This window comes from Phaenicophaeus curvirostris, chromosome 3 (genome assembly GCF_032191515.1).
Source record: "Phaenicophaeus curvirostris isolate KB17595 chromosome 3, BPBGC_Pcur_1.0, whole genome shotgun sequence".
Taxonomy (NCBI): domain Eukaryota; kingdom Metazoa; phylum Chordata; class Aves; order Cuculiformes; family Cuculidae; genus Phaenicophaeus; species Phaenicophaeus curvirostris.
Window position 1 is genome coordinate 2,708,736 of NC_091394.1, and position 21,915 is coordinate 2,730,650.

Consider the following 21,915-nt stretch of genomic DNA (forward strand, 5'->3'; position numbering starts at 1 on the left):
ATTAGCATTTCAAGAAAATATTTTGAGAGGACAAACTCTTCTGGTTTTTTAGTAGAATAGCTGAATTTGAAAACAGTAAACACAGACAATGGTTATCATCCCTTCACTGCTCTCTCAGGCAGATCTCCAAGCTGAGGATGCTGCTACGTTCTCACTTTGCAGGGCAAATGGGGTTCAGGGAGGAAACAAGGTCCAGCCCAGCAGGAGCAAGCACAGGGAATGTGATTAAATGAGTAGGAAAGTTATAAGATTTCTAAACGAGGAAACTGGAAAAGGTAAACGTGCTGTGGGGCTGTAATATGGGAGAACCTAAATTTAAGGCTTTGAAGGTCAAAGTAGTTGGAGGCTGAAAATTCTTCTTTCTTTCTCTAAAGTTTCCTTACATAATTGTGTGTATCGGAGGTATGGTAAGGATTCAGTCGCCCCTGCTGTTCACATACTGTGAGCTTGTCTGGGCATTCTTCACTAATGTTTAACATAGTGGATCTAGATAAATGGAGCGATTCTGTATTATTATTTCTTTCTAGACAAATATGTTGGAGTGTAGACATTGTAAATGCTTTCCTTATCACGATTTTACTCAAAGGGATTGATATTTATATGAAATAAAAATCGTTCCCCTAGGAACAAAAGTTGAAGAAGATAGCAAAGATAATAGTGAATCATCCGTTTTACGGTGTAGTATTCCTTGAGAGTAAAAGAGTAGAAAAAGTCTTCCCTGCAGAAGCTGAGCAACTGCAGAAGACAAACAGCAGAGCAAGCAGATTTTAGCTTCATCTGGTAGATGGTGCAAGGTCAGCTGAATTTTGCTTTTAGAGAGACTGGGAGGAATACATGGGTCTCAAATCCTCAGCCCTAGAAATGTTGCATACAATTATTTTTTCCAGTAAGCGCAGAGCGGAGGTAGGTTAGGGGTGGTGGAGTGCAGGATGTTGGAGTATGGAGATATGGGATTGTTTGTTGGACTGTAATACAAAGTTTCATAATTGCTTGCTTGTTGTTTGGGGTTTTATTTTTCATAGGCTGCTAAACACCTGTAGAACCTTGCCATATCTGCAGCCTCCATGTTTTGTATCAGAATAAAGTCTCTATTAGTGTGACAACACAAGATTATGAAAATTTAGTCCAAAACCATGGTCCAACATTTGGCTTACAGGAAAAAAAAAATGTTTTTCTTAGATTCTGACTGTTTACCTTAAACTGAAATCTAAAACTATTACTATTTTGTGCATCTATATATAGCTAGATTTCTTCCTGATCCCATTCTGTGATTCTTAGTGGATTTGGTAAATATACTGTGTCATAAATAACTGCTAGTCCTGTGAAACAAAGACAGAGAGATACTGTTTTATCCTTAGTATATTTCAAGGCATAAATGAATTTCAATGACATTTAGAATAATTTTTAATTGTATTATATGTGTGAAAGTTCAAATCTACTTTTTGTCAAGTAAATACATTTAATTAAGAAAGTAAGGCAATAATGAATTACACATTTTAACATGCCTTCATGCTACATGTCTTACAGTGTCCTACACCTTGCTTTTAAAATTATCAGCTTGTTCTACACTGCCAAAAGGCATTCACACGCAGTAATAAAAGTTTATTGAAAACTATCTGGGAATCTTGATGACATATGCATAAAATTGCCTCATGTTTTGAGTTGCTAGCAGTTTGCAAAAGAGGGAATGGAAATTCAACTTCATTAACTGAATGCCAGATGAATGTGACAGTCTCAGACACAGGACAACACTCCATCTTGAGCATCTATAAATACAAAATCTGTTTTCACTATATTGTCCATGTGTGAGGTTGTAGTATAGATTTGTAATTGCCATTACCCCTAAGAAAAGTGAAATACTCAAAACATGTGCAAGATGGAGAAAAACCCCTCTTTATTCATTTTCATCCACATGTTTCTGATCTAGATAGATGCTTGTAATCTGTGGCCATACCTTGGCATTCATCAGAGAAATTGCACAGTTGGCTTTCCACACTATCTGAGAATAGATGAGCTGTGTTCTGAAGCAATTGATCCATGCCTTCTTCCTTCTGATAAAACCCCTGCTCATTCAAATTGCTGCATATTTCATGTAGTGTTGAAATGAAAACCTTTCAAGGACTGTTTTTTAATGTATTCTTACATATTGAATCACGTTAATGAAGCAAGATGTTGGGCTTGAAAAGGGTGAGGTTTGCAAGAAAATTTAATGTTTTCATTTTAAAAGTACCTTTTAAATATCCATGTTAATACACAGTCTGATGTTTACAGAACATTATAAGTATTTGTCATTGTACAGTAAGCAATTTCTTACTTGCTTTAAACAATATAAGAAGCTTTGGGATTTTTTGAAAGATTTTTTAACATTGTCATTGTACTTAAGGTTATTTTTTTCCATATGCTATTCAGGTTCTTAGGCATATTACCTTGATTTTATTATGACAGTCATAGAAATGAATTCTTAATAACCACTGCATTTGACATGCTAGTTTGGCATTTCACCAACTGTAACCAATCAAATTTCATGAGCAAAAAGTACAGAACAATGTAGAGTCTTAGCATGAAGAAAAAAAAGTGAAGAAAATAATCTTTGTCTGTTTATATTTATGATAGAAAATAAGGCTGGAAGTAATCTTGGGAAGCTTCTCTATCCTTAGGAAGTATAAGATATACCTAGTAATAGGTGTACATGTATATTATAGTATATACGTTTATCGTTCCTGGTAGATTATATCTTGTCTGTTCAGGGAATTAAAAGAAACAAAAATATATCAGGAATCCTAATGTTGAAAAGAGTATAGCATAGCAGTATAGAGTTGAAACTAGAACAAAAGTCTGTCTTTTTCATCTTGGTTAATTTGTCCCATATTGCATTATGCACTTGGTAGTCTTTAATCAAATCATTTATTATAGTGGCCTCTGTTGCGGTAGGTACTTTGGAAGAGAAGTGAATGAGACTTAGTGTGTTAGGTTTTTTTCTAACAGAAGAAACAGATTTCTTTTTTTCTTAGGCTTATACTTTCAAGCATCTAGCACTACAAAACATAGTAGTGTACATTTGTATGATTTCAAATTTACTACTTCCTCTGTTCTAAAGATTGCAGTTTAAAAATAGATTTTAAAAATATAAGAAGGAAATTGAAACAAGATGTTTTCCTTGTAAGTTCAAGCAGAACTCAAGACCTGATGATCGTAATGTAGCTATTCTTCCCCAGCCTTTTAAGGTTCTAATCCCCATCAACATAATACAACTGCCTTTGATACTCAAGTCATGGATCGTTCGGCAGCATGCAAGGGAGATGAGTAGATTTCTAACAGTGCATTTGGGTCTTGGTGAATCTGCATTTAGTCAGAAAGTCCCAACCAGCTCCACTTTGGGGGCTATCATCGCTGTCTTGAGATTTATCCCTTAAAACTGTACAGAACTTAGCACCATTTGAAGCTATGTCATCTGCAAAGGGTTGTATTTTTCATTGGCTGATGAAAGGGATAGTCAATAAAGCTTTTTGTTTAGTTGGTTGGTTTGTTTGTTTTTGATCATGCCTAGATACAGCCAGCCTTGGTTGCAAGCCAGCTCTACGCTGTAAATATTATATGTTAGGAAGGCATCATGTCTGCAAATTTGCCGTGTTTCTCATCTGGTTTGCAGTAGAGTGAAGAAAGAAACAAGATTGCTTGCTCCTATCAGTAAATGTTATTCTAGACCTGCTTTCCTGTTCTAGACCTGTTTCCAACATTTGTATCTAGAGCATAGAAAACAGGTATCTGTATTGTAGGGTGTTGACCATGTCTGGCTGCCAGGTACCCAGGAAGCTATTCTCTCACTCCCCCTCTTCAGCAGGCGGAAAAGATACAACAAAAAGCTCGTGGATCGAGATAAGGACAGGGTGATTGCTCATTAATTACTGAAACAGACAAAACAGACTTTACTTGGCATAACTAAGAATTGGATAGTGAGAAATAAAAATAAACTGAAAGTGCCTTCCCCTTACCCCTTCCTTCTTCACAGGCTCAATTTTAGTCCCAATTATTCCTTTGAGCAGCACAGAGGGATGGGGGTTTTTTTCAGTTCATAACATTTTGTCTTTGTCACGCCTTCTTCCTCATGTTTTTCCTCTGCTCCAGCATGGAGCCTGTTCTGCTTTGTACAGTCCTTCACAAACTTCTCCAACCTGTGTTCTTCTCATGGGCTGTTTATCTTCAAGAACTGCTACAGCAGAACCTTTCCATGAGGTGCAATTCTTCACGAACAGGTTGCTCCCATGTGATTTCTGTGCAGAGTCACATATCCTACCAGGAAACCTGCTGCTGCTGCACGGGCTCCTCTTCATAGGCTGAAACTCCTGCTGGGAGCCTGTTCTTATGCGGGCTCTCCACAGACTGCAGCTTCCCATGCCCACCTGCTAGGGAGTGGGATCCTGCATGGGCTGTAGTGTGGATATTTGCTCTGCTGTGGTCTCCCATGGGCTGTAGGGGGACAACCTGCATTACCATGGTCTTCTCTGAGGGCTGCAAGGGAGTCTGCTCCAGTGCCTGGAGCACCTCCTCTCCTTCCTTCTTCTTTTATATTATTGTCTACAGGGGTGTTTCCCTCACACTTTGTCCTCACTTACTCATATCGTACACTTCTGTGCACCATTTTCATTGTATCTTAAATGTGTTTTCACAGAAGCACTACCAAAGTTGCCGAAGGGCTCGGCTTTAACCAGCGGCAGGTTTCTCTTGGAGCTGGCTGGAGCTGGCTCTATTCAACATTGGAGCAACTTCTGGTGTTTTCTCACCTTTCTCACCTTTACAACATCCCTCACTACCCAAACCTTGCCATGTAAACCCAATATATATATAAAGAAATATTGATTCATCAGGGAACTATTGGCAAATAAGTAAGTTTAAGATAATCGTATGTAACAGTTTATTACTTAATTTGCATTTCTTCTTTGGTTTTTGTTTGTTTGGTTTTTTTACTATTGGGACTAGTAGCATTAAGGCGCTTGGGTTTTAAGCGCATCTGTTTATTTTGATTATCACTCACTAAAACTCCAAATCCTTTCAATCTGCTCTTCTGGAAAGTACTGGATTACTGACTCAGTGCTTGTACACCAGCAGAGGACTTCCACCAGCTGGTGGACTTCTAGGTTGTTTCTTTTTTTCCTTTATTTTTTCCCACTTAAAAACTTTCTGTAAAAATCATAGAAGATACAATTACTTAACTTATACTTACTGTGTTTGAGCATATTTCTACTTCCTTTCCCACGATGGTTTGCTGTCTGCCATTTGCTGACACTAGAGTGGAATCGAGGTATCAGCTGAGATAAAAAGACTTCTGCTCATCCAAATGGAATTCAGGTCAGATCTCCTGGGATTTGTGAATATGCATCACCCTGTAAAATTACGTGACTTCTGCAGTTTCTGACCTCTCCTGAGAACAGCATACGTTTTGTGACAGCGCAAAACTCGTGACATTAATTTATAGGTTTAATTTGGAGTATTGACAGATGATGTATGGCTGGCTGAGCCTAGGGAGAGTTCAATGAATAACACGATAATTTACTGCTCCAAACCTGAAACACCCAATCTATTTTTCATTCTCTGTCACTATTCAGCTTGCATTACATTTGGCTACTTGAAGTGTGTAAGGTATATGGGACTGTTAGCAGGTTAGCTCTTTCAAGCCTTTTGAAACACTTATCACTGAATGAAGACAAGCTGAGAAGACTAGCTTGTGTAAATAAGCACAGAAAGATTTGTGTGCTACTAATCTGTACTTAACCATGTATTCAGCATGGGATGTTCTGCTTCCCATCCAGCCTAGGCATTTGGGTAAATTTGTGCACATTAGGAAAAAAAAAAAACCACCAACAAAAATTCCCCACATAAAATGAATATTTGGTGTTCACTGTCCATTTATCCACTCAATCCCATTGTGTTCTGCTCCCTTGTTCCTGAGGGCAGTTTCCCGGGGGTTCTTATGGACTAGTAACTTGAACAGCTGGATTTGCTTTCCTAAAATTCAGGATCCTGATCCATATCCCTCAGAACTGGGAACTCTACCAGTGCAGCCCAGGCTGCCCCCATTCTTGATGTCTCCTATTAGCTCACTTGTATTGGTGATCATTAGGTCCCCTCTGGTAGGGTTATCTAATGCTGGCTTAAGAAGTTATCCTCAATGCATTCCAGGAGTTTCCTGGATTGCCTGCACCTTGCCTTGGTACTTCTCCAGCAGATCATACAGTAAATCTTTGCTTTAATATTTTTTTCCAAAAAGGAAATTCAGTCTTATCACCAAGAAGCAAGTTGTATTTCAGGCATCCAAAGAAGCTGAGTTAAAATAATTGATGCTCCTCTTAATGTAGTTTGAAAGCAGCAGGGGTTAAACAAGTGTCCTGAAGCACACTGCTCTTCTTCAAATCAATATGACATTAATTGCAATTCATTCAGTTCTACATGAAAATTGCCCTGAAACAGAAAAATGTGAACGTATTTTCAGTAACTGCAGTCCAGTTACATTCATATACAGTGTTTTCATAACCTGTTCAGAGAAATTAACCTTTCAGCTCCAGGAGCTTTATTTTTTCTGATTCATGTCCTGAAGCACGGCTACTTTTAAAGTTTTGATTTAAGCAATTCCAGCTGCTTCCAAATGCCTTGCAAGTTAATCTGAGGATAAAACTGAAGTGGGTCAATGGAGATGACAATAGAGGGAAGCTGTTGACAACAAGTGTCATTTTAGTTTTTAAGTAGTCATATAGTTACCTGCTTTTCAATTTTAACTGGTTTTGAAACCTATAAAATAGTGTATTATTCTGCAGATAAGGAAAGTAAGGTGTTAATAATGGTAAATATATTCTTTTTCTCCCTCCTACTGAAGCAGCTATGATTAGTATGAAAATTTTATATACAAATATAGAAAATTTATGCTTTTATTTGGGAACTTTTTTGCGTTTTTCTTTATATTCCATTTTCATCAATTTGTAAGCGTTCCAGAAAGCAGAATTAACATCATGTTAGTTTTAAATTTCTCAGGTGTTTGGTGGCTCAGACTTACAATGCTGTTTAATAGACTTTGATGACCACCTTGTGAGACAGTTCACTACATCCTTTCATACAAGTTTTGTTTTGTTTCGTATGAGAAGGATCTTATTTTTTTCATAGTTCAAACTGACTGATCATCTGTTTCAATTATTCTACATGCCACGGTAAAGACGGAATCAACAATTCTGTTGACAACAGAAACACTTCAAAAAAAAAACCACACTGTATTCATGCTTTTCTTCTGTAATGCATCCACGTAGTGTTCTTGCATGATGTTTAGTAAAATCTGTACGACATGTACTAATCTTCTGATGTCTTATGAAGGTTTGTGCCTTACTTTGAAGTGAAAGCTGCATGTTAATTAGACTTCTAAAGAATGTTCATCTGCTTCTAAATGATACAAATCTAGGTCCATTTACTTTCATGAAAGCTGTACTTTCTGAAAGTGTGGGATATTTCTTAATTTTTCAATGTTTTTATCTGTATGTGGGCTTAATTTTGCAATGATTTTTTTTGAAAACTGAAGCAGCATAAGGTTATACAAGCAATTCTTATGAGACTATCACTTTATTGGACAGCATTACTGAGTGATTAGTCTACATATTTATGGTCAGGCATGTTAAAGCTGAAAAACTAATCTTAAGTTCCTTGTTTGTTTGTTTTTAAAACCAGGCGTTTCCTTAAAAATGTATATAGTTTTAGAGTTAAAATACAAACATAATATGTTGGTTTTATATTAGTAAAACCATACAAGCTGGTCTACTATGAAGCATCATTTGTTTCTAAACTAGACATGATTAAAAATAATCCCAAATTTAGGCGAAAAAAGGTAAGCCTCTTTGCTAATAGAAAAATTAGACAATTAGTCTGTCAGCAAGGTGATCATTCCAAATCATCTTCATCTTCCAAGTAAGAACAATGTCTCACTAATATATACTGGCTGTTTCAATAAATGGGAACGACTTTCTAAAGTGTCCCCCAAGCACAGCTCTTCGACTGCTGTTGGAAAACAATCAAGTCCTTTTCAGAATGTTGACAGTGACATTATGAGTTTGCCTGTTTCTTTAGAAAATTTGTGACTGACCAAACCTCTCCATAACTCAGTGTTTGTTTTCAATTTCAAAGGAAGAAAAGAAATTAATCCTGTAACTGAAGTTCCCATAAGTAAAACATTAAGTCAGTATTACAGCTGTTTTTTCTGCCTAGATTGTGTTACAGATGATAATTTTGACTGAACCTAGAAACTGAAGTAATCAAATTAGAGAATTTGCTGCAGGCATATAAAATTAATATGCCTAATAAATGTAAAATGAAAGAACATTTGAATGTGCTAATGGGCAAGTCTCTAGGTAATTAGGCTAACCTATCTAGGAGAGACAGGTTTGTGTTGAGCAGGTTCCTATGAACATTAATCCAGTAAGAATGACAAAATGTCTTACTGTGTAGCTTCTGCTTTGTATTCTAAACAGCAATAATCCTACCGTGGTAAATTTGCTTGAATGTGCAGCAAGGTCAGCCCAAGCTTTGCTATATCGTAGGCTCACCTCACTGAAAAAATGAGAAGTGAATTAAACAGGGTGTCTGACATTTATATCCTCTATTCTCTCTAGAGAATAGTATGAAACTTTTCCAAGTGTACTACATCATCTGTGACATCTATGTGATTCAAGAAACAGTGCTCCCAGCATGTGTCACTGGATCCAGCAGCATTCCCCTGTTAATAAATGCTGTCTTCGCTGGTGTTGCTCATCAGCAACAAAGTACAAATCAGCATTGTTCGCAACAGAACTTATCTATATCATGTTTGTCTAACAGTAATTCCAATGTGTGCTGAGTAGAACTAGTTTTCTTCCCATCTGGCATTTCATGTTGACAGTTACACTTTTTTACTGAGAAATGCTTGTGATTCGTCTATAGGAATATGACTTAGATGAAAATGTAGTTTACTGTGGTTAAGGACCGACTGAAAACAAATTCTAATAATCTTATGTGTCTGATGTGTCGTTGCATTAAGTGCAATGCCCTACTGCATGTTCTTTAATTATCTGGAGATTTCTTCAGATTCATGTCCTATCAAAAGTTGCTATTTTAGTTAAAATGTAGACAGAAGTATAATAAAATTTAATAGCGATCTAAGTGAATTTCTAAGGGTTTATTTTTAAATTCTATGGTTACATAATCTATAAAAGGTGAGTGGGAAGAATTTGGAAGAAGATTTGTATATTTCTACCTTTGATTATGTCAAAATATTAATACTTTTTAGGCAGTTCGTCTCTGTGTGCATGATATAATAAGAAAATAGTGGTAGCCCATGAGTTATGAGGGTTTAAATCATTGATTTTGTAAAGCTGTCACAGCTATAATTTTAGTCTCCATTGTGAATCAAATAGATGACAGCATGTAAAAAATTTGTATGTATGCTGATGAATACAGAAGAAGTAAAAATTATCTTTAATGGATGTCTTGAAAAACTCAAGTTTATATCTCTAAGTAATGTATATGTAAAAACCATTCAAATTTAATTTTTGAAGTTACAGGCATTATATATGAATCTGTCAACATAATTCTTGGGCTTCATGAGGGATCAAATCAAGGGAGTAAACGAAAATACCATTTTTTTTGACGTAAGCAGGAAAGTTTTCTGTCTTTGTAGCTCAGTAAATCACTCCTCCAAATTTTCAGTATCATTTATGTAACAAGTTTCTTTCATTCATGCTGCAATCTATTATTATACTACTGGTTTGGGGCATGGATACCAATTCATTAATTTTAAATGTTCTGTTCAAAGAAAATGTAAAGAATAATAAATGCCTACATAGCGTTATCTGACTCAGGAAAAACAGGAGATGATTATGTCTTAAGTCACTTTTTGTGATTTGGCTGCTTTCATGCTCTCATTGTAAAACTATGATCCTGGGGAAAAAAAAAAAAGAAACCTGTTGTCAAATTATTTTTTTATGAGTAAGTCAATAAACCCCTGGTTACCCTCACATATCATAAAATCAAGAGGTTATTTTTTTGCTTTTGGTAAGGTGGCAGAGCTTAGAAACTGGACACAGTTTCCAAGCAGAAGGAAGAGTAACATTTAATTCAGCCATTTGCTCGTTTAAAAGCATTAATGCATAAAATAACAAAAACATATAGCGTTATATATATTGTACTTTCGTCCATTTGTTAAGTGCATTGGTGGTACTAGATGACTCCTTTTTAAGTGACAGTGATCAATTTTTTTATATCTACTGTTAATAAGTCATTTCTGTTTATCACCATTTTTTCAGCTTGTTCTCACCATTAGAAGATTTCAGCCAGGGAGAACCTGGATTTGAATTTAGCTTCAGTCATGAGAGATCTCATAGAGGATTTTTGCCAAATAAGGAACACAGGAGGCTGGTCTTTGCCAGTATATGAAGCTAACTCTTCCATAAAGGAAGAGTTATGTCCTGCCTTCAAGTACTTTGTGTGTTTATAAATCAGTTCACAAGTAAGCTGTACGTGAGCAATTAATCACCAGTGTGCATAAATTACAGCTTCACCTTCAGATACTCCTTTTCACTGTGATCAGCACCACTGATTTACAAACGTAAATCCTAACCCAGTTCTCACTTTATATGGTTCAAAATATTATATATAAATATTCTTTATAATTTTAAGATGACTTATTTACCCTTAAATAAGGATGAAAGATTGGAAATAAACATCTTTCATCAGTGAGTCTCCAGTTAACGTGACCTGAAGCCATTATTCATTAGAGTTCTTGAAGTTTCAAATTATTTAGTCTTTGTGTTTTCTGTAAGATTGCATTCATCAAGACTTATTCTGATTTTCTTGGAGGAAAATGACACTTAATTGAGGTTGGACCTATTTGCTGTTTTCCTGGTTCAGCAAAGGACACAATTTTGATGTGTTGAATCTTAGAAGTGTTCCACTGAAATGAGAAACAAAGAGAAAAAATCTATTAACTTAATGAAAGTTGGGATTCTGAGTTTCAGCTTTAAGCAGACTGCCACTTCTTAGGCACCCATATGTGTCTCTTATTCGAGGTCATGTTGGTGGAGTTATCAGTGCTGAATACCAATAACATGAATCTAAAGTAGCATAACATAGATACAATTTTATTTTAGGAGATTGATATTTACAGGAGATTAGAAAGCATCTATTTCAATAGACATTCAAAGAATGTCTGCTTTCATAAAAGAAATCCCTTTTTAAATTTAAATAGCATTTAGGTGCATCAAATGTAGGGACCCATTTAATGCTGAGAACACAAGAAAAGTGTAAAACGAGAGTAAGAAATGTGAAGAATTCATAAGAAAAACGTATCCTCTTGGCTTTAAACTCTGTAGATATGAAATCTGAAAAAGGTATTTCTCGTTATTACCTTAGATACTAATTCTAGGCTATGCAACTTTTAAGAGTTGGGTTTTTTCTTTGTGCTCTAGAAAAATTAAAATCCACCAAGATTTTAATCCATTGATTTTGATCCATCCCTTTAAAATCCACCAATAATAAAGCAGAAGACATAAAGACTCATCTCTAGCTAAAAATCACCTTCATTTTGTATAGGCTGATAATACTTTCAGAATTATTTATCTTATCTAACAGTATTTTTGATCTTCAATCAGGAAGATTGTCAATAGTTCAAAGATAATGCTGAATATTTAACATCTTGAAGTGAAACGGACCTTAGGATTTGCTCTAATTTGTTTGAGTATGCATCCTCTTGCTAGACCGTAACTAAACACTTGACAGTGAGAGAGACGCATACTTCAGATTTACACAGAAGGTATTAAATTTCCTCTGCATTTAAGAAAAGGCCCTATAGCTTTGCCAAGAGAAATAAAAATATTGTGGGAAGAGCCTAAATCTGAAATACTACAGGGTTTTAAACCAGAAAAGTGCTATTGCTGTCAGTCATGGAATAGCTGCATAAACTGATGTGATAGAATCCTCTGTGTGTTATGTTACTGGTGACAGACCCTTTCTGGACACTTGACTGATGGTGTTTGTGTTATTCCCACTACAGACGAGCTGCCTGAGGTTATTTTACTTTCATGCCATTGTCATTTAATGTTAATAACCACTGAAACACGTATGGATTGACAATCCTGGGGAACTGTCAAATTCCCTTGCCAGATTCTTGTAACTGGCCCATTAGTTTCAGACAAAATGTTTCTTCTGTGTTCAGGCAGGTTTTCATAATTATTACATCGCACTTGAAAGTTAGAATTGAGAGTAAAAGTTTCTTAAGGATACGTTTGAATAGTCGTGCTCTGTCAGCTCACTGTTGATCTGTTGGACACACTAATGCTTGAGGAACGTTTATGGTATAATGAGAGTCACTAGTCCTGAGTGTGAAATAGAATACAGTCTGTAAAGATACCTATAAATCTACCCTTAAGGACCAATTTCTCCACTAAATAGCATTTTCTTCCCCTAATGGTATCATTCCTTCCTGTTGGACTAATCACCGAGTACAGTGTTATTATTTTTTTGTTTTAATAGCGGAAATTAGCCATTTCCCTAAAGGAAAAAAGAAAACAAATGTCCTGTAGTTACATTAGCACTAGTATTGAGCAGGGGAAGTAATTTTCTTGTAGATCAACTATTTCTCTCCGTTTTCCCATACATTCTCCCTTTCTTACGCAAGTCAAATAAATTCTGTTTCTGTATGAAAACTACATTCTCAAGCAGCATTTCAGATAGGAAACTGTTTTCTACTGCTTTATCTTTGGTTAGGGACTGTTAGTGTTGCAGCACACTTTTAGAGTTTGAGTGAAGGATACTCTTTCATTGTAGTTTTACACTGGAAAAGGGTAATGCAGATAAGAGTAGATATGTGCAACTAAAGTCTGTTTTAGGGAATTAGTTTAATGGGCAGTAACATCAATATGATAAATCCTTTTAAATAAATTGCCTTCAAAAGCATTCAGTTAGCAGGATAGTAGACAGCCTAGTAGCTGAATGCTGGATATTTAAGCAGATATTTTTGATCAGACTTGTAGAAGGGAAGGGGAAATTGTCAGGAAAATGTCAGTTTTCATATAACTCATTAACTACAGGGATACAGCTGGCTATTTGCACACACAGGTAGGTGCTAAATTAAAATTATCACAACCACCTTTGAGATGTACCTTGCAGCATGTCCATATAAGTGTGGATTATTTTTGTCAGAAATACCAATTTTAATTTTAGTATCATTAATAAATATTTCTGGTAATTGTTATAATTAAGTATGCTGTGCATATGCCAACACAAGATTAAAATAGTAAGTGATGGGGAAATTAAAGTTTCTTTTTGTATATCTTCCCTCAGTTAAAGTTTATTAGATTCATAGAATCACCACGTTGGAGAAGACCTCTTGGATCATTGAGTCCAACCATCCCTGTCTACCACTAAGCCATGTCCCGAGCACCTTGTCTGCCCATCTTTTAAACCCCTCCAGGGAAGGTGAATCAACCCCCTCCCTGGGCAGCCTCTGCCAGGGACCAATGACCCTTTCTGTGAAAAATTTTTACATGATATCCAGTCTGAACCTCCCCTGGTGGAGCTTGAGGCCATTCCCTCTCGTCCTGTCCCCTGTCACCTGGGAGAAGAGCCCAGCTCCCTTCTCTCCACAACCTCCTTTCAGGTAGTTGCAGAGAGCAATGAGGTCTCTCCTCAGCCTCCTCTTCTCCAGGCTGAACACCCCCAGCTCTCTCAGCCGTTCCTCATAAGGCCTGTTCTCCAGCCCCCTCACCAGCTTTGTTGCTCTTCTCTGGACTCGCTCCAGAGCCTCAACATCCTTCTTGTGGTGAGGGGCCCAGAACTGAACACAGGATTCGAGGAGCGGTCTCACCAGTGCCGAGTCCAGAGGGAGAAGAACCTCCTTGGCCCTGCTGGTCACACCGTTTCTGATCCAAGCCAAGATGCCATTGGCCTTCTTGGCCACCTGGGCCACTGCTGGCTCATGGTCAGTCGGCTGTCAACCAACACGCCCAGGTCCCTCTCCTCCAGGCAGCTTTCTAGCCACTGTTATATATACCAACAGTTAAAGTTACAGAATAATATGTGGTCGTATTTTGTGATTATTGGTTTAGCTTAATTGAAACATTATTCAGTATTTCAGTAAGGAAAAAAATCTATAATGTTCAAAGGGCACAGACAAAGGTGAGTGTGTCATTAAATTCATGGCACACTCAAACATATAAATACATTTTAATAGTGGGAAATAGTTAAAAGTTAATGGTCTTATGGTATTAAAAGAGAAAAGTGATGACAAAAAACTTCTGAGGAACTGAGTCTCTCTTTTTTCCAAAGTATGTTTTCAGATTTCCTTTAAAAGGTTTTGTCACAGCCTAAATACAGAGCATTTTCAGTAAATTAATGAAATTTAACAGTATATGTGATTTTCTTTCATGACTTTCCCATTGCTTTTGTGGTACAGTGATTTGCAGTTATGTAATAACAGGACACTCTACTCCAGGTAAAAGTTATAAAAATCACAGTCCAAGAGAAATACAAAGAAGTTTCCTTAGAAGTAATATAAGTTGAAACAATAGCAAAAAAATTATTTATGAATGCAATATCCCAAAATAACTTCAAATATAATTGGTCAATGCAAAATAATTTTAATCCCCATATAGCTTTGAGAGCTGCAGCACTCTATCTGTTACTATCTAATTGAAAGCAATTTTTAGTCTGCAGACAGCCTAATTTTCTGTTATTTTACACTAAATAAAACTTATGTCCCCTTCATTACTTCCTATCATTTAATACAAAATTGCTTAATTTGTACAGAGACAGTTTTAATCAGCAGCACATTGTATTACACAAAGTAGGAACTATCCACATGTTCCTCCAAGCAACAACAAGAAATAGCCACATTGGTTTGCATTTGTATATATGTCTGAGTGTGTGATGTGCTCTATTAAAAGTACCCTAATTAATGGAGACACTGTTTGATAACATATTTTAAATAATTATTATTTTTTTAAAAAGGTGTTTGAGTCATCAATAGATGTTATTTATCCTAATGAAGAATAAAGTTTTTTTTAAGGTATTATTGATTTTTATAAGAAATTATATGCCTGAAGACGATAGTGTTATTTGCTAGTAAAAAAAAAAAAAAAAATTAAGTTGCTGCATATATTGTATGTGGCACAGTATAATTGCACACCGGTCCTGTGGGATTTCTGTGATATTTTTCCTATTAACTTCTAATTAAGGCTTGGTGATTTTTAGAAGAGATAAATTGGTACATGTGGCTTTTCTGCATCATCTTACTTTCTTGGTAGAGAGTATCAGGTTTAAGTCCTACTAATCCAAACAGAAAAAATTATTCAGTTTATTCAGAGTGCGAATATTCAGTTGGGTTTCGACCTCTTATAGAAATAGTTTAAAGGGAGGAAGAGTCAAGCAATTTGTGCAGAAAATACACAAAATTTCAGAAAGAGGGAACTAACTTTTTAGGTTTATACAGTTTAACATTAGGGAAAGCTCAAAAAGTGAATGAAGTTTTGGACTTGCCCAAGGACAAAGTTTGTTATCCACCTCTAATACTGCATACATTTTATTTCCAACTTAAATCTTTGGTCACATCCCGTTATGTGGGCTGCATAAGAGGAGGAAGAAAGAAACTTCCTCATCTTTGTTTTTCAACTTTGGAAGTTGCATATAAATTGAGGTATTTTAATATGAATGCACTAATTTACTGCTGCTAGTGATTGAAGGGATCTGCTGGGATGGAGGGCACAGTCTTGCAGAGCAAGAGACGGTGTTACTCTAGGAGACAACAGCTGACCTGAGCAGGAGTGGTCATCACTTTGGGGCTTTATCTCAGACTAGTGGCATTTGACTCTACTGGCAACACATGGTGCTGGTAGATGTCAGACTCCTGTAGGGTTGTGCAATGTGAGCAGAGGTGGTAAACATGAAAAAATGTGAAGATCTCAGGATTCAGAAAGTAATTGTTTTAGTCCACACACAAGCTGCTTCCCAAGTTAGGAGTCTAAAAACAATCCCAACTCTAGCTTTGGAGATCTAGAGGATGTCTAAGGACAGTGAAGTGAAATATATCCCCATACCTGTTTCTCTACCCGACCCACTCGTTCCTGTATAATATGTTGTGGATCATGAACTGTTTCAAACTGTAAGGAGAAGACGACCTCTTTCACTGGTACAAATTTGCATTTCTAACACCATTTGCTAATATTTTTTCTTCATCTCTATTATATTAACATACCCATTTATCATCCTGTGGTATTACCTATTTGCAACACACAACTTCAGTGGCTGCAGTAGGTATGGCACCAGTTTAATCACCTGGAAGCTGAAGTAGGAATTACGAATAACCTCAGGCATGACCTAGGAGCTCAGTTAAATCGCTAGAAAATATTGCAAATAACAAGGTGTGTATTTTCAGGTAGCACGTTTACAGATTTGTTCCCGGTAATATTTCTTATGCAATGAACAGTTGCTAATTAAGGTACCCTATCTTTTTGCTTTTTATCTTACCGCATTACATTTGTCTAGCAGCATTTAATAATCTAATAACAGTAAAGATGAAAATGCGAGTATTTCTATTTTATTTATATCTGTGAAAGTGTGCTTTATAATTTATTAATTCAGTCCAATAATTCAGTTATCTTAAAAGGAAACTAAATTTTTCAATGACAAGTACCAGATATGACTAAAAACTCAGCATTTACCACCAATAAATCTAATCTACGTACATTAAAGAGAAGAATTTTGCTGGCAGGGTTTTATAAGTTGGTTCCACTGTAATATTTCATCTGTTTCAATATATGCATATAATTAAAATAAAGAAGTAACAATAATATCTCTGTTTTGTGACCTGGTAGCTGTCACACTTAAAGATACTGTGCTACTGTGACTGATGCGTTTATGTACTATAAATTATAATAAATAATTTTTATAATAATAAATAACATATAATTTGTTAACCAGAAACACAAGTATTCTGTAGCCCTTTTACAAAAGAATGGTGAATTGCTTTGTAGATGGACATGATGAAAGGATAAATATGGCTTTGGCTTTGAAAGGTGATTCACCTGCTTCTAAAGATTTCACGTCTGTCGAGGAGAAGGTTGAAGGCAATGCCTTGCAAGAAAGCAGTAGCTATCAGGGTGCATCAGGTAAAACTTAACTCACACATTACCCTCGTACCCTTGATGTTCCAAACACATTTGTAGATAATGTTGATGCTTCTGACAGCAGACACAAATCCTCAGAGTTTTGTGTGTAGATATTTCAGTTCTGCATTGAAACTATATCATCCGTAGTATTAAGTTGATCGGTTTTGTAAGACACAAATTTTGATTTATACGGCAATACAAGGCATGTTATAGCCTACACTTTGCAAAATATAGCCATGGTCTTATAATGCTCACAGTAAGATAAGTGTCTTCCGTGTGGCAGTTGGAGAATGGTCTAGGTCTAATCATCAATGCGTGGCAGTGAAGAAGCAGCAGCTTAAATTAAACTGCCAGAGTCAAACACATTGAAAGGCAGTTTCTGGATCCAAACTATCAAGATCTAGGTGTTGCAGTAACAGAAAAGGTAGGTGGGTTGAGGAGATGAAAACAAAGATGCTCACAAGAAACAGCTTCCTAGAACAATGCTTTTTATTTCTTTGTTTCTCCAAAAATCTGCTGAAGATGTAGTGTGAGAATACATGTAAGTAGAATTTGTTGCTTTTTCATGAATCCTGTTTTGAATATACATTGATGTTAGGCTGAATTTGTGGAAAAGCCAATGTGTTATCCTCTCCACTTAGATGTTTGTACAATTAGAAAGGTTAGTTTAGTGTTTGTTTACCATCATCTCAGTCTGCATTTCCAGTCTGGGTGCAGACAGAATGAAAGAATGGAATAAAAAGCAGATTTTGTAAAATACATTAAATGTTATATCCTTACCAAACTCCAGGAAAAATTATGGGCTTTATATAGAGTTATGCTTTCTGACAGCATATATATTGTTCTGCGATAAGGTTTAGGCAGAAGAGAAATTGTGAGAGGGAAGGGAAGGAAATATGCGAGCACTGGACTGAATTTGCACTGTCACCTTTGTGCTACCAGCCTTTCTGCACTGATTGACCAGAGTTTATCTGTAGCTAGAAGCAGATGTTGGGCAACTCAGTGGAAATCCTCCCTGGGAAGTCATGACTTACCCATGTGCCGGGGCATCGCTCTCCACATCCCCTCTGCATGCTCCCAGAACGTGACAACATGTCTTGTGTTCCACTTTTATCATATCCCTGGCATGAAGCCTTTTCCATAGGAGGGTGTGATTTATAAGGTATAGTTCTAGTTCAACAGACTGCATGAATATCCAAGGAAATGGCAAAGGGTGGAGGAAAGGAAGAGAAAACAGGAGGGAAATTTCTTCATGCATGATCAGAATATGAATTTTGGAGGTAGGCTTTTAAACAAATTAATCTTACTCCTTTTAAAAGCCCTAGGTTTGTATTGCTTTCCAGAGATATACCTGTTCTCTCCTTACCTCTGTCAGGGAGGCTGTATCTGTAGAAGTTACGGAACAGTACACTGTAACCTTGGTCTATTCTTCTTGCATACGAAGTTAAATGTCATCTGGGTAAACGGGCAGAAAGTTCTGTCTCTTATTACCAGAAGCTGAGGATGTTACGAGGAGACCAACTTTGGGTATCTGTGTCCAGAGACAAAGTCTGCAAAAAATCAGGAAGGGTTAAGGGAAACCCCTTTGCTTACTGTAGTCTGAAGAAGCCCCTCAAAATTTTCTGTGTCCTTCTGATGACAACCACGTTTCGCTCTCAGAAATTCTGAAATGGGCTCTGTCATTTGAGCTGTCTGCCTGGTAACTTGGTCAGCTGATAGCCAGAATAACTCAGGACAATTTATTCATGAATTATTCAGGGCTCTGAACAAAGGAGGATGTCCCAAGGTTCTTGGAGATCTGGAATTGTGTGCCTCTCTCTCTTTCTTGTCCAGCAAATATTTCTGTCATTTGAGAGCGATGCCTAATGAGGAGAGGATGTGGGAACTGTACCAATTAGGCATGGAAAGATTTTGCTTGGATATAAATTTTCACTAATTACAATGAGTCATCATCACTAGATGCTTCAGGGCTTGCATGCAATACTTTTTTGTGTCCCCAGATTTCATTGCTACATTGGAGAGATTGTCACAGAAGTATTGTCCAGATGTTCCCAAAAATAGGAATGAAAAAAAACTGTAACAATTTAAGAGACATTTCTGGATTACTGGAGTCACTCAGTCCTAAAGATGATGAGATCATCTGATCATCTTTGGAGGGCTGAAGCCTAGCTAGAGCTCAGACTGGCCAATTCTGTGAAAGATGATAAAAGATCTTTCTATAAATATGTCAATAGTAAAAGGAGGACCAGGGAGAATATTCAGCCTTTATTGGGTTCAAAGGGAACAACTGTGATAAAGGATGATTAATGGCAGCCAGCACGGCTTCTCCAGGGGCAAATCCTGTATGACCAACTTAGTGATTTTCCATAATGGGGTAACTGCAGCAGTGGACATGGGTAAACTGACAGACGTGTTCTATCTGGACTTCTGTAAAGCCTTTGACACGGTCCCCCACAACATCCTTCTCCCTAAATTGGAGAGATATGGATTTGATGGGTGGATGGTACGGTGGATAAGAAACTGGTTGGATAGTCGCATTCAAAGAGTAGCGGTCAATGGCTCAAAGTCCAGATGGAGATCCGTGACAAGTGGTGTCCCTCAGAGGTCCATACTGGGACTGGTGCTGTTTAATATCTTCACCAATGATATTGACAACAAGATTGAGTGCACCCTCAGCAAGTTTGCAGATGACACCAAGCTGAGTGGTGTAGTTGCCACAGTGGAAGGATGGGCTGTCACCCAGAGGGACCTGGACAGGCTGGAGAAGTGGGGCTGTGAGAACCTCATGAGGTTCAACAAGGCCAAGTGCAAGGTCCTACACCTGGGTTGGGGCAATCCCTGATTTCAGTACAGGATGGGGGATGATGTGATTGAGAGCTGCCCTGCAGAGGACTTGGGGTGCTGGTTGGTGAGAAGCTCGAGATGAGCTGGCAAAGTGCACTTGCAGCCCAGAGGGACAACCGTATCCTAGGCTGCATCAAAAGCAGTGTGGCCAGCAGGTTGAGGGAGGTGATTCTGTCCCTCTGTTCCTCTCTTGTGAGACCTCATCAATATTGCCATAAAACTGACCAGTAAGAACACATTGGTTTTCTTTCACCTCTTCTTTGAGTAAAATGTTAACATTAACAATTTTTTTTCCTGTTTTTTCCAGAACTAGAGGCAGAGGAATGGTGCAAGCATCTTTGCATGGAGTGTCTAGGAACCAGGCTCAATGATATAAGTCTTGGGGAGCCAGATTTGCTTGCTGCTGGAGTCCAGAGAGAACAAAATGGTAAGTAACTTTGTAAATGCTCCTAGGTAAGTTCTTAGGTGATGTTCCATGTTATCTTATCTTGTGTTTGTTGTTGTGAGGATTTTTACTGTTAGCTAGAAGCAAGTAATTAATAACTAAACATTTGGATGCGTTTTTGAGATTTAATCCTGTTTTCCCTACAAATAAAGATGATTAAATTCCATGCCAAATTGCACACGTAGAGTGACTTCATTGAGTTTACATTTTCCTGTCATGGGAAATGATGAACGTTTCTGGTTATGGAATAAATGGCTTCTATACAGAGGAATAAAGCAGCAGCTGTTGTGCCACACCCTGTAAAAGACAGCGATGAACATAACACCATCTTGAACTGCAAAACCTGTCTTGAATAATGAAATCAAGGTCATCTAAATGTTGTCAAATACAGGTAAAAAGGGCAATGACAGATTCTAGTCAGCACTAAGCCTGAGCTTGTAAATCTCATCGAAACGCTGTTTGGAACAGAACTTTACATTAGACATGAACAGGAAGGATGCTGGTGGATAGAATATGCAATAACAAAAGAAATACTGTGATTATCTTGCCATTTAATTTCTGTTAATGAACATGAGGGCAACAAAAATGTGCTCATTTATTCCTCCCTAAATTATAGCACTCACTGATTATTACTGCCTTGATGTTTTTGTAAAATCCAATAGCTTTAAACAAAGTAATAAAACAAACTACCTCAATCGTCATAAAATGTCAAGCCAACTATCATTATAAACAAAATTGCATAATTAAATTATAGAATGAATAGCACTATATCAATTGTATTGTATTAATTTTGTAGGAGAGTCCAGATACCTCTGAACCTGCTAACATGAGGTATACTGAAATCTTTAAGAAATTTTCTTCAAAAATCAGACATTGTTCAAATGCAATTTAACAGAAGTTCAAAAATTCGTGAAGTAGTTTGCCTGCTGTAAGGCACCAGATTTGATTTGTAAAACTCAAACTACTTACTAACTATAGAAGGGAGAACTACAAATGTTGTAGGAAGGAGATAATGACCAGACTCCACTCAAAGCATCCTATTTCCTTTATGCTTATAGGCTATAGGTTTAAACCTCATATGCATACTATTGAAGAGAGAACTATGTGAACAGGTGGAGTTTCTTCACAAATGTGAAGGGAAATAAATCTTGTCAAAAGCCTGTGATGTGAGCAGAAAAATATCTTGAAATTCCTCAAGCTCTTTCTTCAGTGAATTCATGTACTGTCCGGTAGCTTTCAAACACAGATGGCATATATTGCATTTCATCTTGTTCCTGAAAGAATTCCAGTCATAGACACATTACCCCCAGAAGATACAGATTAGTTCTTTTGTGTGAAAAGATATAGATTAGTTCTTTTGTGTGAACTAGTCTTGTTTCAATTGTTTTAGTCTAGAAATTAATTGTAGTGCTACCAGTCAGCATATATGAACATAATTAGTATCTTTATTGTTCTCATTAA

General features: G+C 36.9%; 1 protein-coding gene across 1 annotated transcript in view; it reads left to right on the plus strand.

Moving 5' to 3' along the window:
* The window catches only part of DOK6 (docking protein 6), a 225,785-nt gene that overhangs the window by 116,702 nt on the left and 87,168 nt on the right, over positions 1-21,915 (plus strand). Inside the window, exon 4 of the mRNA XM_069853029.1 lies at positions 20,317-20,436. Coding sequence (XP_069709130.1) covers positions 20,317-20,436 — 120 coding nt within the window. The remainder of the gene's footprint in view (positions 1-20,316; positions 20,437-21,915) is intronic.